We start from the raw sequence: 16,779 nt of genomic DNA, 5'->3' as shown, positions 1-16,779 counted from the left end.
CACGTCTTTGTTTGTTTGTTTTTTTGGCCGGAACTTTTGACGATTCTAAATATAAAAAGTGAAACCATAAAAATACATTGCACAAACCGCAGTGTCAATTTAAGCCTCTCCAGCTATAGATCTCTTTGACGATAGTAGGAATTTTTTGCATTTTTTCATTCATAAGGTAGACCACGGCACGAGCAAGCCATTCTCAAAATCCCATCTCTGATCTGAGTGAAAATTCACAACGTACTATATAAAAATAAAACTCCTGAGAGTATCGAAGGATTTGCTGTTGTTCAGTCGCTTAAGTCGTATCCGGTTCTTTGCGACCCCATGGACTGCAAGTCAGGTTTCCTTGTCCTTCACATCTCCTGGAGTTTGCTCAAACTCACGTCCGTTGAGTCCGTGATGCCATCCAACCATCTCGTCCTCTGTCGTCCCCTTCTCCTGCCTTCAGGAGGATATATGCCTTCTAATTCAGAGTGGAGTCCGTGAGCCTCATTCACTTCGTGACTTGTAAGACAAAGACTCTTGTCCTGTCTGTCGAGTAACTTCGCAAATGGATACAAAATGAGACTAAAGATGGGACCCCTCTTGGCTAGAGAAGCCCTGAAAACACCGCTCAAGAATTTCTCAAGAACGCGGACCTTCCGCCTTCTCTCCGCAGCCAGGAGGCGAGTCTCCCGACACACTCAAGCCTCCACTGGGGCCTCTGAAGAAACGCCTCCCAGCTTCCCCGCACAGTGAGACCGAGGCTGCGAAGAGAGCCGCTGCCTTATTGGCTAGAGGGCGTGGCCCGCGCGGTGCTTCCTGGGAATTGTAGTCCCCGGAGCCGCGAGGGCTCGGGTCTGACGTTGGGTGTTTCCGCCGGCTGAGCTGACCGCTGCGGTAAGGAGGTGGGTGTGTCTGGAGACGGGGTGAGGGGAGTGGCGAGTGGATTCGGGTGTAGAAACCGAAGGGTCCATTAAAGAGAAGTGAAGGTTGCCGATTCGCACAAAGGTACGGACCTACTTCGAACCGCGGCGAAGAGCGCCGGGGGTGAGGGATCGCAAGTTCCACGGCCAGTCAGACACTAGCAACTGTGGCCAAGCAAGGGCTTTGGACACCTAAGTCCCGGCCTCTGCCCCTATTCCAAGGAAAGGGGCGGACTCGGACTGCTTAAACGGCTGTGGCGTTGAGTAGGGGCAGAGAGTGGCTGTGTTTCCCACCCGGCTCTAGCGTTGAAGTATCTGCGTCTGGGTGGGCGGGGAACGGCCGGGTTGCTGGAGGTGGGACTGGGATCCATCTCCCAACCGATTGGCCCACAGCCCTTCCGGGGGCGGGTCTTAGGGCGGAGCCTGGGGCGGGCACTTTCCTCCTGTGGCGAGGCAAGGACCTCCGGGATTCCTAGAGAGGACTCGGAAGTGCTCTCGTGGGGGGCGGGGGTGGGATTTCTGGCTCTACCCCGCTGGTCAGGAACGCTTGGACATGCTTACTTCCGGCGAGGAAGTGTTGTGAAGTGTCGGCTTCGGCTTTTCTCTCCGTCTGTAAGAAGAAACCCGTCTTTCCCCACCCTTGGCTGCGGGCGCTTGGTCTTCCAGGAGAGCTCCCAGGGACGGGGGCCTTGAGCAAAAGGAATGGCCTTTGTGTCCAGTTGAGGGTCCTGTCCCTAACCTTGACCAGGCTGGTTTCCGTGGCTCGGGGGTCAGGGGCGATGTTGCGCAATCCAGGTGCAAAATCTGTACTTAAAACCCTGGTTCTCTTCGGGACCCATGAAATCTCCCGTTGGTCAATCAAGCTCTTATGGCTTGAGGGACAAGACCAACTTTGACCACTGTAACGTTTTTGACCTCTGTTCCGACTTAAGTTTGGCTTGTGGTAGAGAGAAGGAGCGGCTGCGTCTGGACTAGTTAGTAAGTCGTCCTACTATTTATATGAATTATAACGTTCTTCACCACTAAAATTGTATTTGATGAAGCCATAGGTCAGATTTTTATTGCTCTCCTGTACACTTTTTAAATATTAGAAATATTCTGTGTTGATCATTTTGTGGGTGAAGTGATAGCTGTTTTGTAGTACACGTTGTGGTCAGTTACTCTGCTGCATGGTCATCTTTAGGATAGATGACCTCTTTGTCATCTCTTTGATAATAACGATTTCCAATATATCAGTAGGTTGCATAGTAATGAAAGTGTCCTTCAGAAGATCTCAGAGAGCAGAGAAACGGATTCGAGTACTGTAACCCAGTTTACCTGGAGCGAGATCCCGCTGAGTTGGAATGATAATGACAGGATCTGGGGAAGTTATAGACCTAGACCCTCCCTCGGAGACTTCACCAGAGCAAGAAGACCTTCTGATAGTGAAGGTGGAAGAAGAAGATTGCACCTGGATGCAGGAGTACAGTCCGCCGGTGTTCGAGACTTTTTATCAGCGCTTCAAGCACTTCCAGTACCACGAGGCGTCAGGCCCCCGGGAGGCCCTCAGCCAGCTCCGGGTGCTCTGCTGTGAGTGGCTGCGGCCGGAGCTACACACCAAGGAGCAGATCCTGGAGCTACTGGTGCTGGAGCAGTTCCTGACCATCCTGCCTGAAGAGTTCCAGACCTGGGTGAGAGAGCATCACCCGGAAAGCGGAGAGGAGGCTGTGGCCATGGTAGAAAATATACAAAGAGAACTAGAGGAACGTCAGCAACAGGTGAGTGAAAGAGGAGGCCTTAGACCAATGAGGAAGGAGAGGAAGAGAGTTCAGGAGCAGCTGAGCAGGGGTGAGGTCTTGAGCGCCCTGGTGCTTCATTCATATTCTTTTGTTCTCCTGGGATTAGGTCCACTGTGGAGATTTCCTGCCACTCCAGCAAAGAGAAGCAGTATCCATGTGTTAATCTGGAGAAGAGAGTCTGCGATTTTGTTTGTTTTAAATTACCCTGTTTGTTTTTTGAGTGACATGATACAAAATTCAAAAAGTGCATAAGGTTGTAATGAAAAGTAAGTGCCCCTCCCACCCCTAACTCCCCAGCTGCCTGAGTTCTCACCAGAAGCAACCATTGTCCCATGATACTTGTCTGTCCTTACAGAGGTACACTGTATTCTGTATATTGTTAGCGTCTACGTGTATGATGTTTTAAAAAAAAACACAAATGTTTTTTACATCACCTTGTACTTCTGCCTCTTGCTTTTTTTTCTCTTTAAAATGTATTTCCTGCTCTTTAAAAACTTTTTTGTTTGACTGTGTTGGGTCTTCACTGGAGCACACGGGATCTTTTAGTTGTGCATGGACTCTCTAGTTGTGTGATGTGGCCTCCAGATAGTGTGGGCTTAAGTAGTTGTGCCCGGTCTTAGTTGCTCCTTGGCATGTGGGATCTTAGTTCCCGGACAAGGGATTGAACCCATGTCCCTTGCATTGCATGACAGATTCTTTAACCACTGGGCCACCAGGGAAGTCCAGCTTTTTTTCTTATAGTGTATCCTGGCTTGTTCTATGTCAGTACATAGAGTGCTGCCTCACTCTTTGAAACTGCATTGTGTTCCATTGTATGGATGTACAATAATTTAAGGCTATTTAAGTTGTTCCTTTAGACTGTCTCTGAATCTTTAACAAACTTTGCTACCACGAATATCCTTTCCATCCATCATTAGTTGTAGAATCAAAACTGAGAAGTCCGTTGTTGACTCAGAGGCCATACGCATCTGTAGTCTGGATAGTTGTTGACAGATTGCCCTCTGTGGAGGTTATACCAATTTATATCCCCAGCAGCCGTGTATCAGAGAAGTTTTTTGCTCAAAGCCTGGTATCACAGTGTTATCCAACTTTGAGATTGTTGCCAATCTGAAAGACGCAGTATTCCATTTGCAAGTTTACCATGCATTTTTTTCTTACTATGAGTGAGCTTGATCGCTGTACATATTTTAAAAGGCTGTGCATATACCCTTTTTTGTGAACTCTCTGTTTATATTCACCTATTAGAAAAAGCAAGCACTGGATCTGCCATCTGAGTTGCAAGAGTTATTTCCTCCTTTTGTTGTTTGTCATTGCTTATGGAGATTTTTTTGCTTTGCTGGTTTTTCTTTTTCCTTTTTATGCAGTCAGTTTAAATCTTTTAATTTATGATTTCTGGATTTTGTACCATAGTTAGAAAGGCTGTCTCTGCTACAGTATTATAAGAAACCTTTCTCATTGTTTCTTCTCCATTGTGTGTTATTGTTTTTGTTTGACCCTTTGACATGATTGATCTTTCTGGAATTCATTTTGCAGTGGTGTGTTTGCGGTGTTTATAGCTCGGTTTTTTTTCCCAGATGTCTGTCAAGTTGTCCCAGCAAGCAATCCCTTTTTTTCCTTGTCTGATTAAAATGTCGTCTTTATTAAATACCAAATTTTTCCATGTATTTGGGTCCATTTCTGTTCTTTTTATTCTATTTTATTGTCTTACTGTCTGTTCACATATCAGTATTTTAATTATTTGAGCTCTGCAAAGTGTTTTGGTATTCAATAGGTCTGCCCTTCTCCCTTCCAAATTTTTTTTCCCAATGTTTTCTTTTTTCCATGTGAACTTTAGAATACTTACCTTCTACCACCCCAAAAATCCTATTGATATTTTTGTTGGGATGGCCTGAAATCAAATGTTCATTTAAGGGAAGATCTGTATCTTTACGTTGTTCTTCTTCTCTTCCTTTGTCATTTCTTACCCTTTCTTACTCATTTATCACCTGACTTTCTACTTCCCTCCTGTTGCCCACATTCTCTGAAACATTAATTTTTCTTTTTTGATAGCAAAGAAACAAAAATTATGGGATCCTAGGTCTATGAGTTTGAAGCTAGAGAAGCTGCCTCATTCTTCATAGCCATTGCCCTTCATTGTACAGGACCAGCCTCTTTCTTCTTCTCTTCTGGGTCAGGGTGTTTCAGAACCTTCAGGTGTCAGTGTTCCAGAGCATCCTCAGGTTCTTCAGATCGTGGGCTGGCTCACCCCACGAGGCAAGGGGGCAGCAAAGGGGGCTACAGTAGACCCTCTGCCAGACCCTGCAGCTGAGCTGAATGTTTGTCTTGCAAACAGGAGTGTTTGAATCTTTTTATTGCTTCTGTTAGGACAGGAAGTAAAGATTCTTGGTGCCATTTGGTTATTCCTTTGGTGCCTGAAATGGTAAAGAGTCTGCCTGCAATGCAGGAAACCTGGGTTCAGTCCCTGGGTTGGGAAGATCCCCTGGAGAAGGGAATGGCTACCCACTCCAGTATTCTTGCCTGGAGAATACCATGGACAGAGGATCCTGGTAGGCTACAGTCCATGGGGTCTTTAAGAGTCAGACAAGACTGAGTAAGTAACACTAACTCAAGACTGAGTTAGTAACACTAACATTGACTTGCGGACAAACTTTACCCTACTCTTTTATAGTAATAAATATTCAAAATCCTAGTTTAAAGCAAAAAGCATTTTTATTTATTTTAAAAATACCTATTTGGCTGTGCTGGGTCTTAGCTGCGGCATATGATATCTTTAACTGTGGCATGTGGGGTCTAGTTCCCTGACCCGGGCTCAAACCTGGGCCCTGCATGCTGGGAGTGCAGAATCGTAGCCTCTGGACCACCAGCGAAGTCCCCCAAGAGCGTTTTTAAATGGAGGATTTACAGCAGGTATTACACATCGACCTCTGTCATTGCGACATGCACCCCATCTGTGAAAGGAACACTCAGATCACTTCTGGGTGGGAATCAGGGATTTGAGGCCCAGAGGTGCGGGTTTTCCTAAGAGCCTGCTCAGCTCACTGTGTTTGCCTTTGTCCCTTCCTGCCCTTTGTATCCCCGACATTGCTCCTCATCTTTATCTCCAGGTAGTTCTTGTCTCTGGCAAGCCTTTTCCCAGGCTGTATCCTCTGTCCCTCCTCCTGGGTTTCTCTGTCTGCTTCTCAGGGGACCTCTGGGGCTGCTTCGCTTCTCTGGTCCCCAGGTACCCTTTGACCTACTTGGCATTTTCTTCACTTGCCTGAGCAGGTCCGAAAGGAGACACACACTTCCATGCAGAGTCATATTTGCCACAACTGTGTTGCAGCCGTCTCTTTTTTTTTTCCCCTTTCTTTTTTTTTTAAACTCTGCTTGTCCTCTCTGTCTTGGAGCAGCCTTTTTTTTTTTTTTTTCCTTTCTGGCTTTGCAGCATGTAGGATTTTAGTTCCCTGACCAGGGGGCGAACCCTCACCCCTGCATCGGAAGTGCAGAATCTTAACCTCTGGACCCCCAGGGAAGTCCCTAGCCACCTCTTAATGTAATTCCTGTGCTGTGTTTTGTCAGGACCAGGAGGGTTAAAATTGAAAGTGCTTTTGAAACATAAGGGAAGGTGAGAGGCGAGGAGAGCAATTCTATCTCAAAACAGGATCTGATTACCTGCTTCGATGCCATTGAGCTAGTACTTTCCAGAAGAGACAGATTGTAGAGAGACTGGCTATGGATATCCTAAGGTTGTGTAAGAGCAGAAAGATACACACCAGTCATGCACTAGCCCCAGTCTTGGCATTTGTCTGTCCCACTTGAACCTGGTCTTCTGGGTCTCTGAGTGTGATTGTTGAGTCCTGTATTGATCTTTCCAAGCTCATTTCTCTTTTTTTTCCCACTTGACTAAACTTGGCCAACTCTGGCTTTCTGCCTGACGGTCTTTGAGTATGTCACTCTGTCTGCCTGGGTCACTCCTCACTTTTCTCCTGGCTGACTCCTTTCATCCTCCAAGTGTTGCCTTCAGTGACCCCTCCTCAGAAAAGCCTTCGTTGGCTACCCAGTCTAACATAGGTCTCATCTGTTCTGCCTCACGGCCTCACATTCTTCTCCTTTCTGACATGTAACACAGCTTATAATTGTGTATTTATTTGTGTGTCAGTGTATTTAATGGAAGTTGTCTTCAACTAGACATAGGCCATGTTTATTCAGCCACTGTGTAATTAGTCCCGGATGGTTGTAGACACACAGGTAATACTTGGGCAAGGAGTGAATGAAAGAAGAACGTGAACTTGCTGGGCTCTTTCTTCAGTTCAGTTCACTTTAGTTGCTTAGTTGTGTCCGACTCTTTGCGACCCCCTGGACTGCAGCACGCCAGCCCTCCCTGTCTATCACCAACTCTTGGAGTTTACTCAGACTCACGTCCGTTGAGTCAGTGATGCCATCCAACCATCTCATCCTCTGTCGTCCCCTTCTCCCGCCTTCAGTCTTTCCTAGCATCAGGGTCTTTTCAAATGAATCAGTTCTTCACATCAGGTGGCCAAAGTATTGGAGTTTCAGCTTCAACATTAGTCCTTCCAATGAATATTCAGGACTGATTTCCTTTAGGATGGACTGGTTGGATCTCCTTGCAGTCCAAGGGACTCTCAAGAGTCTGCTCCAACACCACAGTTCAAAAGCATCGATTCTTAGGCACTCAGCTTTCTTTATATGTATGGATATAGTCATATCCATACATGACTACTGGAAAAATAGCCTTCACTAGACAGACCTTTGTTGGCAAAGTAATGTCTCTGCTTTTGAATATGCTGTCTAAGTTGGTCATAACTTTTCTTCCAAGGAGTAAGTGTCTTTTAATTTCATGGCTGCAGTCACCATCTGCAGTGATTTTGGAACCCAAGAAAATAAAGTCTGTCACTGTTTCCACTGTTTACCCATCTATATCTCATGAAGTGATGGGACCAGATGCCCTGATCTTCGTTTTCTGAATGTTGAGCTTTAAGCCAACTTTTTCACTCTCCTCTTTCACTTTCATCAAGAGGCTCTTTAGTTCTTCGCTTTCTGCCATGAGGGTGGTGTCATCTGTATATCTGACTCTTTCTTAGCCCTTCCTGTAACATGCTGATTAATGTGGTTGTGATTGGCAGATTGTGGCGTGTCCTGAAGGGCTTCCTCCGAAGAGCGTGCCACCTGGAGCTGGGCCCGAGTCCTTCAGTCACCAGCTTCTGCCTGTGGATCCCCAGGCCGAACATGAGCCACAGGAGCCTCGTCTTCTGGAGGAAGACGGTTAGAATCTGGGCTTCCGTGGGATGGGTGTGGGCATCCTGGCTGTGTGGGTAAGCTGTTTTGTAGCGAGAGACCTAGGTCTGGGCAGCCTCTCCGCAGTTAGCATCATCTGGAGGTTGGGAAGGGTGGGGGCGGGGAATCGAGTCCTTGGTCAGCTTGGAGGCCGGCTAGGAGCTGTACTAATATCCAGGGCCATGTGAAACCTATATTGTGGCTGAAGACAAGTCTAAGTACAGGTACTGTTAAAAGATCTAGAAGTCTTTTATGAAAGTATCATTGTGGTTTTGCAATGGTTTTCCAGCTCCCCCTCATTCATTTTGTTGTCCTAAGGCTCATGTTGACAAAGCCCTCCAGTTCCTAACTGCACTTCTGGCTGTTTCCGTTCATGTGAAAACTGATTTTAAGCTGTGTTTCACAAGGACCTTTAGAGCATCTGACCTCTCTTTCTCTCCTTCAATCCCTCTCACCCTCACCTCATTGTTACTAACCTCTATGAGACACGTCAAGGAGGAAAAGTGCATACCTAGTATCTCATTTATGAGGATATATGTCCACAAGTCTGTCATCTCTAATCAGAATCTCTTGATATGGGATATAGTTTCTTTCTTTTTTTATTTGGCTAAGCCCTGTTGCCTATGGGATCCTTGTACTCCAACCAGGGATCGAACCCATGTTCCCTGCATTGGAAACACAGAGTTTTAACCACTGGACCATCAAGGAAGTCCCTGGATATATTTTAGAATTTAGAATTTTTAAGATTTAGTAAGATGATCTGATTTATGTACCATCCGGATTGGAGGTGGGACCCCATATTGGTTGTGTTGTTTAGTTGCTAAGTCATGTCCAACTCTTTTGTGTTGCTTCTCTTTTCTGCCCTATTGGCCAGACCCAGCCAGTTTGCTTATTCTAACAGAAAATACTGGATTGGGTGGTTGGTTTGACGCTCTGGGGCAGGCTGCACCCTCATGCCTTTGATAGCACTGAGGGCTAGTTTTCTGTCCCTGGGACTCATTTGAGCTTGAGAGGGCCAAGGTCATTTTCTTAAAAGCTAGAAACAGTGGGTTTCACAGGAACTTCAAAAAATATGAGTGGACTTATTTAGGATGTAGTTATTCTAATTATTCCAGTTATATTGGAAAGTAGTCTATATTCATAATTACTGCTTCAGTATAGACTATGTTTATCCCTTTCTTTCACGTCTCATTTTGACTCTAGCCACACTGCTGGGTTCAGATCCAACTCTGTTTCTGGCTTTCATCTCTAACCATTGTCTCCTCTTTTTTGAGTCTCTGCTCATCTTCCTAGTCCTTGGACACAAGCAGGCTCCATATGCATATGTTAATACATCTCTAGGACCTGGGACACCACAGGAAGGTCTGAGTCAACAGGTGAAAGGTTGATAGCAGGTGGATCTGTCCAGGTCAGGGTGCACGAGGCAGGTCCGGATGCACCATGAATCTCAGACAAAGGAGCAGCAGAGGTGACCGCAGAGGGTCAGATGGTCACCAGGATCTAGAGACCAGACTCTCCAGGCGTTGCACGTGTGGGTCACTGTACTGGGAAGGCACCTCTATCCCACCTCGGTCCATCCCACCCCTCCTTCCAGAGTCACTTCCTGCTGAAAGGCTTTCCTGCTGCTCCCACCTCCTGCTGTCCACTCTGCAGATGCCCCCACTCTGTTCCTGCTGGAACTTGGGTGAACCTTGAGGATAATGCTCTCTGCCCTGTGCTGGCAGTAAGGCTTCCAGTCAGCCCTGCCCATCAGACAGTGAGGTTTCGGAAGGCAAGATTTACTTTATCTGCCTGTTCTCATAACACACAGAGTAGACTTACTTGTAGACCAACTAGGACGCAAACTAGTCGGCTGTCTATAAACCAACCACAGTCATGTTTTGAAGGGAGTGTGGACTAAGGCCTTGCTGATGATCCAAGTGTGGTCCCAAGAGCGGCAGTGCCAGCATCACCTTCTGGCTAGTTAGAAATGCACAATATGGGGAACACCCTGTTACCCTTGAGGCAGAATCTGCCCTGTGCCAAGACCCCTAGGTGATGTGTTTGCACCTTAAAGCTCGAGAAGCCCTGGGCTCTTGGCGGTGCTTCAGCTTCATGGCAGATGTGGGCCTGTGGAGATTCTTCGAGGTGATGAGGTCTGACCTTGGCAGGGCAGAGAGCATCCTTTCTAGGGGAATGGTCCCATCCCCAGTCAGCAGCGGGACTATCTACACTCTATCCAGAGTGTAGAATGTCTTGACGGGCAAGCAGAAGAATGTGGCCTCAGTGCCACAGGGCACCATGGTGGTTTCTTGAGAAAAAGCAGAACATCATGGCAGTCGGAACTGGGCAGAGATTCTCACAGACTCCTCTTTTTCTCCCCTCTCAGTGCTTCCTGCTCTCCAAGTTTCCTCCCTTCCCCTGAAGGACAGCCAGGAGCTGACAGCCTCTCTCCTCTCCACTGGGTCCCAGGTGAGCCGGCGTCCCTGTGCTCATGTCAAGGGACCACGTCGGTTCTTGGGCATGTAGCTGCCTTAAGCCTGACTGTATCAGGGTTCTATCTCTTTAACCAGAGACGGGGCTCGTCTGGGTTTGTGGTCACTGTCTTTTCCTGTTCCGCTCCCCCCACCCTCCGTGAAGCACAGTCCCTCCCCTCTGAGCCTAGGGAATAGAGATTTAGTGGCGATCTCGTGTTTCAGAAGTTGGTGAAAATTGAAGATGTGGCTGACGTGGCTGTGTCCTTCATCCTGGAAGAATGGGGACATTTGGACCAGTCTCAGAAGTCCCTCTATAGGAATGACCGGAAGGAGAATTACGGGAGTATGACTTCCATGGGTAAGAATGATTTCGTTTGTGTGGTGTAGGACATCTTCATTTTGTTATCCATAAAGACTATTTCTAGCATGTCCAGTAAAAGCATGCCTGTTATATTTATTTATTTAAATTTTATTTTATATCGGATATAGTTGGTTAACAGTGTCGTGTTAGTTTCGGGTGTACAGCACAGTGGTGGTTATACACGTACGCATGTAATTGCTATGACTTTGGTTATTTTGTTTTTCTGTGAGAGTAAATCAGCTTTCTCTGTCTCTCTCTCTCTCTTTTTTTCTTATTCAGCTTATTCTGATTATTTCCATCATAGTAAGAGTATGATTGGAGTAGGAAATGGCAACCCACTCCAGTATTCTTGTCTGGAAGATTCCATGGACAGAGGAGCCTGGCGGGCTACAGTCCATGGAGTTGTAAAGAATTGGACATGTCGGAGCATGCCAGGAGAACAATGGAGAACTGATAGTGCTTTGGGGATAGTATTTGCAATTGGGCAAATATTATGTTTAGCTTAAAACTACAAAATTGGATCTTAATAGATTTGTAGTAGTGATCATTCTCTGTTCCTTGACAAATTGAGTCCTTGTTAACTGGGTAATTCTCATTTGAGGAGCATCTCAGACTTTGCCGAATAACCGTTTGGTGAAGTAGTTATTAGAATTTTTCAGTAGCATTCTTCTTTTTCTTCCCCCTCATGTATGGTTGGCTAGTTCACTCCATTGGGCTTCCCTGATGGCTCAGACGGTACAGAATCTGCCTGCAGTGCCAGAGACCTGGGTTCAATCCCTGGGTTGGGAAGATGCCCTGGAGGAGGGTGTGGCAACCCACTCCAGTATTCTTGCCTGGAGAATCCCCATGGACAGAGGAGCCTGGCGGGCTACAGTCCACAGGGTCGCAAAGAGTTGGACATGACTGAGCAACTAAGCACAGCACAGCACATGCGTGGATGGCTCACTCACTCCATTGCTATTCTCAGATCACTCGTACCTGTGTTACATTCGCCTTGGCATCTGCATTTCACATGTCTTATTCCTTCTTGAATTTTGTGCCCCAGGTGAGATTTTCAACCTATTTCTAAGTTAATGATCTTGGAAACTAATATTTGGCTGTGCTGCCTGGAGCAATTATAGAATACCTCAGCACTATGGTAAATATTTTGAAGCTTATGGCTTGTAGCCTCTTTTGAATGAATTCTTTTGGAAGAGTACTGTCAGGCACGCTGGTGGACTTTAGATGGAATCCATCCACTATAAGCCCAAATTTCTTTTGAAAAGCATTATCCCAGTTTACATTGTCTGAGGGTTTAGTGCACTCACAGGCTTTTATTTAAAAAGGAACATTTCCTACTGCTCTTTCAGATTTTCTATTTCCTTTATTACTATTGATACATATTTGTATTTTCTTTGAGTTATTTGCACATGCCCTTTGCTTACTTGTCTATTGGGATCTTAGTGGTAGTCTCAAGGAATTGGTTATGTAGTATAAATATTATATTCAATGCAAATTTCTTTCGTTCCCTACTTTTAAAATTAATTTCTTGGTCTAATTTGAGTCAGTATTGTTTTATCTTTTTCAATCACTTTATAGGTATTTAATGGGTTTCAGAGTTGCAGAACTTGGCACACTTCTTCTGCATATTATTTTCCAAGCTGTTTTGAATTCCTTTTTTTTTTTTAGTTAGTTAATTCATTCATTGTTTGGCTGTGCTGGGTCTTCATTGCCATGTAGGCTTTTCTCTAGTTGCTGCTCTCCAGTTGTGGTGTGTGGGCTTCTCACTGCAGTAGCTTCTCTCATTGCAGAGCACGGGCTCGAGGGCACAGGCTCAGTAGCCTGTGGGATGTGGGATCTTCCTGGACCAGGATCAAACATTTTGATATAGCTGTTGAGAAGAATGAGTAGGAAACTAGCCAACCTTAGAAACACAGGATGCCAGACAGGGTGCCAGGAAGGTTTTATATAATGTTTGAAAACAATTTTTCTCTTTACAAAAAATCTTTTTAGAAAGTTCTCAATGGGCTATGATCTATCTCTCTAGCCTTTAAAGAAACATTCCTATTTTTGTTAACCACTGAAAGTTTATCTTTGCAGACTCTATTAAATTCCCATGTTTTGAGTGAAATACGTGTTGCTGATCCAGTTACACAGGGAATGGACTGCAGCCTTTTAAGTGTCTCTTTCATCAACGACCACCTAATGGTGACCTAGCTCTCAACAATCGTAAGGCCTCTCCGGGTGTAGAAAGAATGCTTTTTTTCCTTGAGACTGATTCACACCAAACTGAGATTCTTTGGGGACTGAAAAAGCTAGAGAGATCCTTTTTCTTCTCCAGGCTGTGAATGAATAGGAAGGGGAAGGTGAGGACTGGGTTAGCAACATCACCCAGCATCAGATTTTACTGAGAATAGTTAACATAGCACAGGTGTTCACAAACAGCTACTGGACGGAAGTCCTGTACCAAGAGGAAGTCATTGTCTGACTGCTCTTCCAATCTCATCCCATTGATCCATTCCTGCTGGCTCTGTCTTCCCTTTCCTACCTCAGTTTCCAACTTCATTGATCCTCATCCCATGTCTGTATTGTGAAGTCATTTTGCAGATGGCTTTACAAAGTTGTGCCTTGCTTGCACTTGTTGGTTTCATGTAGTTTTCTTCTATTCCTGAATGCAGGGAGTAAGCTAACGTTTTCATTTTCCCTCTGTCATCTCAGATTATGAGTCCAGAAACGACAACATGGAACTCACAGTAAAGCAGATTTCTGATGAAGCTGAGTCATCCTGGATGACTTCAGGAGGCCCTGAGAGAATTATTCCCCCGAGTCAAGAGTTTGGAGAAGTTAGCGACCTTCACAGCATGGTAGAAAGGTGGCAGGTCCACCCGCCAGTGGGGAGATCAAGGCAGACCCCTCCCCAGAAGAGAGAGCTCAGGGCTATCACCGACGTGACCCGGAAGCCACCCACCAGCGGCGAGAGGGGGCACAGGTGTAATGACTGCGGGAAGTTCTTCCTGCAGGCCTCCAACTTCATCCAGCACCGGCGAATCCACACGGGTGAGAAGCCCTTCAAGTGCGGCGAGTGTGGGAAGAGCTACAACCAGCGAGTGCACCTCACCCAGCACCAGCGTGTCCACACCGGCGAGAAGCCCTACACGTGCCAGGTGTGCGGCAAGGCCTTCCGCGTCAGCTCCCACCTGGTCCAGCATCACAGCGTGCACAGCGGTGAGCGGCCCTACGGCTGCCCTGAGTGCGGGAAGAGCTTCGGGCGCCACTCGCACCTGATCGAGCACCTCAAGCGCCACTTCAGAGAGAAATCCCAAAGATGTAGGTGTGAGCAGTTGGTCTTTGGAGCGTAAACAATGCAGGAATTGTTTTATCAGCTTAGAACCATCGGACAGACGGTGTGGGGATGGTGGCAGCTGTAGTAGGCAGGGACGGAGAGTTACCCTCTGTTTTATTATCACTTGTACTGTATGGTTTTTTAAATATTTATTTGGCTGCTCTGGGTCTTAGTTGTGCGTTTGAACTCTCAGTCTCAGCATGGGGGGTTTAGTTCCATGGCCAGGGACTGAATCTGGCCCCCTGCATTGGGAGTGCAGAGTCTTAGCCACTGGACCACCAGGGAACTCCCGACAACATTTCTTCTGGCTCATTTCTCTTTTTTCCTGGCTCCTAATTGGATATTCTTCCAACTCCATGTCCCCCTCATATACCTTTGCTTCCCATTCTTCAGGTCTTCATCAGTTCTCACCATCTAGTTGTGTATCTTTGTTCTGTCTCATTCTCTCTCCATGACTCATATTGGGGTGAGGATCCCTTCCACATTTCCTACCGCCTCTCCTATGTCAGAATTCCTTTCTCTCCTCTCTGTGTAATAACGTGTTTGGCTTTTCCCTATGACTATCTGTCCTCAGTCTTTCTCATCACCCTCCAAAGTAAGCTCTCTATCTTGTTCACTGAACAGACACCAAAACACACACATGCTCCCCTCCTCCTATTACGTTACTCCTCCATTACTTCTGTTACATCATAGTTTCATTTGATTATCCTCTTTATCCTTTTCTTCTGTAAAAGGACCGATAACATTTTCATTTCCTCTTGACTTTTGCAGGTGGCAATAGAAGAAGTAAGAATACAAAACTGAATGTTAAGAAGAAAATTTCAGAGTTTTCAGAAGCGGACATGGAACCCACAGGTAGACTCCAAAGAAATGTGTCTCCAGTTGAAGATTTTGGAGAAGGCCACGAGCACCAGGGCAAGTTGGAGAGAAAGCAGGGAATGCCCATGAAAGAGATACTAGGACAGCCCTCTTCAAAGAGGATGAATTTCAGCGAAGTCACCTACGCCCACAAAAAGCCCTCCACCGGAGAGAGACCCCATAAATGTAACGAATGCGGGAAGAGCTTTATTCAGAGCGCACATCTTATCCAGCATCAGCGAATACACACTGGGGAGAAACCATTTAGGTGCGACGAGTGTGGGAAAAGCTACAATCAACGTGTGCACCTGACTCAGCATCAGCGGGTCCACACTGGGGAGAAGCCCTACACCTGCCCCTTGTGTGGGAAAGCCTTTAGAGTGAGGTCCCACCTGGTTCAACATCAGAGTGTGCACAGCGGGGAGAGGCCCTTCAAGTGTAATGAGTGTGGGAAAGGCTTTGGGAGACGTTCACACCTTGCTGGGCATCTGAGGCTCCACTCAAGAGAGAAGTCCCACCAGTGTCATGAATGCGGAGAAGTCTTTTTTCAGTACGTTAGCCTCATTGAACATCAGGTGCTCCACATGGGCCAGAAAAATGAACAGAATGGTGTTTGCGAGGAAGCATACAGCTGGAACTTAACAGTGATCGAAGATAAGAAGATTGAGTTGCAAGAGCAGCCTTATAAGTGTGACGTGTGTGGCAAAGCCTTTCATTATAGTTCAGACCTCATTCAGCATTACAGAACTCATACCGCAGAGAAAACCTATAAATGTGATCTGTGTGGAGAAAGCATCGGCCAGTGTCCCCACATCAAACAACATCATAAAAGCTATTCCAGCCTGAAAGCCCATCAGTGTAATGAATGTGGCAGAGGCTTTGCTCTGCAGTCACATCTCAATCAACATCAGAGGATCCACACTGGTGAGAAACCCTTTCAGTGTAAAGAATGCGGCATGAGTTTCAGTTGGAGTTGTAGCCTCTTTAAACATCTGAGAAGTCACGAGAGGACAGATCCCATAAAGACCTGAAGTGTCTAGAGGTTCCTATCATAGAACAGCTCTTACACAATTTTAGAGACGCCTTTCTGAAGAGTAACCCTATTCCTATAACTAATGTAGTCACAACCTCAAGCATCTTCTTCAGCGTAGCCATCAAACGTACCACATATGTTGAGATCCTTCAGTTAGAACTTAGGACACTGGAGCATCCACAGCAAGTACACATCTGCTTTCCCACTGGGAAATGCTTTCATTTACATCTTCATGTGCGAGAGTCTAGATGAAAGAGAACGATACAGTGGGTGGGGGGAAGCCTTCAGAAGGCACTCATTCTTCACATGAATCTAAGAACATTGACACTGGGAGAAGCCTCATGAACTCAGAAATAAACTTCATTTGTAGTTTCTGCATTGACAGCTAATCTATTCAGGGAAGAGCACACTGAAAGAGAGAAATTTCAGCATGATCTTGGTGTTGGTATCTCAGCAACGAACCTTAGCGGTAATGCCAGCCACTGGAATGCTCCAGGTGTCATTCCCATCTTGAGTATTTTAAAACCTTTGGAAATAAATTGATTTTTAAAGTATTTATATCTGGGCAAAAACGAGGTTCAGAGGCTGGATGGTATGTGTTCTTACTGCCTTATTCAGTCAACAAATTCTCCATGAAACACACTCTACCTTTTTGTTTTGTCTTTGATTCTCCTGGCACCACAGTTAGCTAGTAGAAGAGAAGTTATGTTTGTAAATTCAAGAGAAACTGTTGGTCTGTCACGTCTTAGGGAGAGGGGAGTGGGACCTTTGGGTAATAGAGCTGACAGGCCAGGCTGT

General features: G+C 46.0%; 1 protein-coding gene across 8 annotated transcripts; it reads left to right on the top strand.

Annotated features, from left to right (window-relative positions):
* Window positions 1-830: 830 nt before the first annotated feature.
* Window positions 831-16,557, top strand: ZKSCAN5 (zinc finger with KRAB and SCAN domains 5). 8 transcript variants are annotated; one of them, XM_070362228.1, is made up of 7 exons: window positions 831-873; window positions 2,139-2,656; window positions 7,801-7,939; window positions 10,320-10,402; window positions 10,630-10,765; window positions 13,466-14,074; window positions 14,862-16,557. In XM_070362228.1, the coding sequence occupies exons 2-7, from the start codon at window positions 2,243-2,245 to the stop codon at window positions 15,977-15,979; spliced, it is 2,499 nt and encodes an 832-aa protein (XP_070218329.1). In that variant the 5' UTR covers window positions 831-873; window positions 2,139-2,242; the 3' UTR covers window positions 15,980-16,557. The 8 variants fall into 8 exon arrangements, with proteins under 8 accessions (XP_070218329.1, XP_070218328.1, XP_070218326.1 ...); XM_070362227.1 differs by having other exon boundaries at window positions 851-873; window positions 2,136-2,656; XM_070362225.1 differs by lacking the exon at window positions 831-873 and adding an exon at window positions 881-984 and having other exon boundaries at window positions 2,136-2,656.
* Window positions 16,558-16,779: the final 222 nt, after the last annotated feature.

This window comes from Bos mutus, chromosome 25, assembly GCF_027580195.1.
Source record: "Bos mutus isolate GX-2022 chromosome 25, NWIPB_WYAK_1.1, whole genome shotgun sequence".
In the NCBI taxonomy this organism is placed as follows: Eukaryota; Metazoa; Chordata; class Mammalia; order Artiodactyla; family Bovidae; genus Bos; species Bos mutus.
The sequence above is the reverse complement of the archived record's forward strand: the minus strand, read 5'-3'. Positions and strand labels throughout refer to the sequence as shown.

Coding starts and splice junctions, on each gene's coding strand:
- ZKSCAN5 (XM_070362228.1), top strand. CDS start 2,243: ATGATAATGACAGGATCTGGGGAAGTTATAGACCTAGACCCTCCCTCG. Junction 2,657..7,800: donor TAGAGGAACGTCAGCAACAG/GTGAGTGAAAGA, acceptor TGTGATTGGCAG/ATTGTGGCGTGTCCTGAAGG. Junction 10,766..13,465: donor CGGGAGTATGACTTCCATGG/GTAAGAATGATT, acceptor CTGTCATCTCAG/ATTATGAGTCCAGAAACGAC.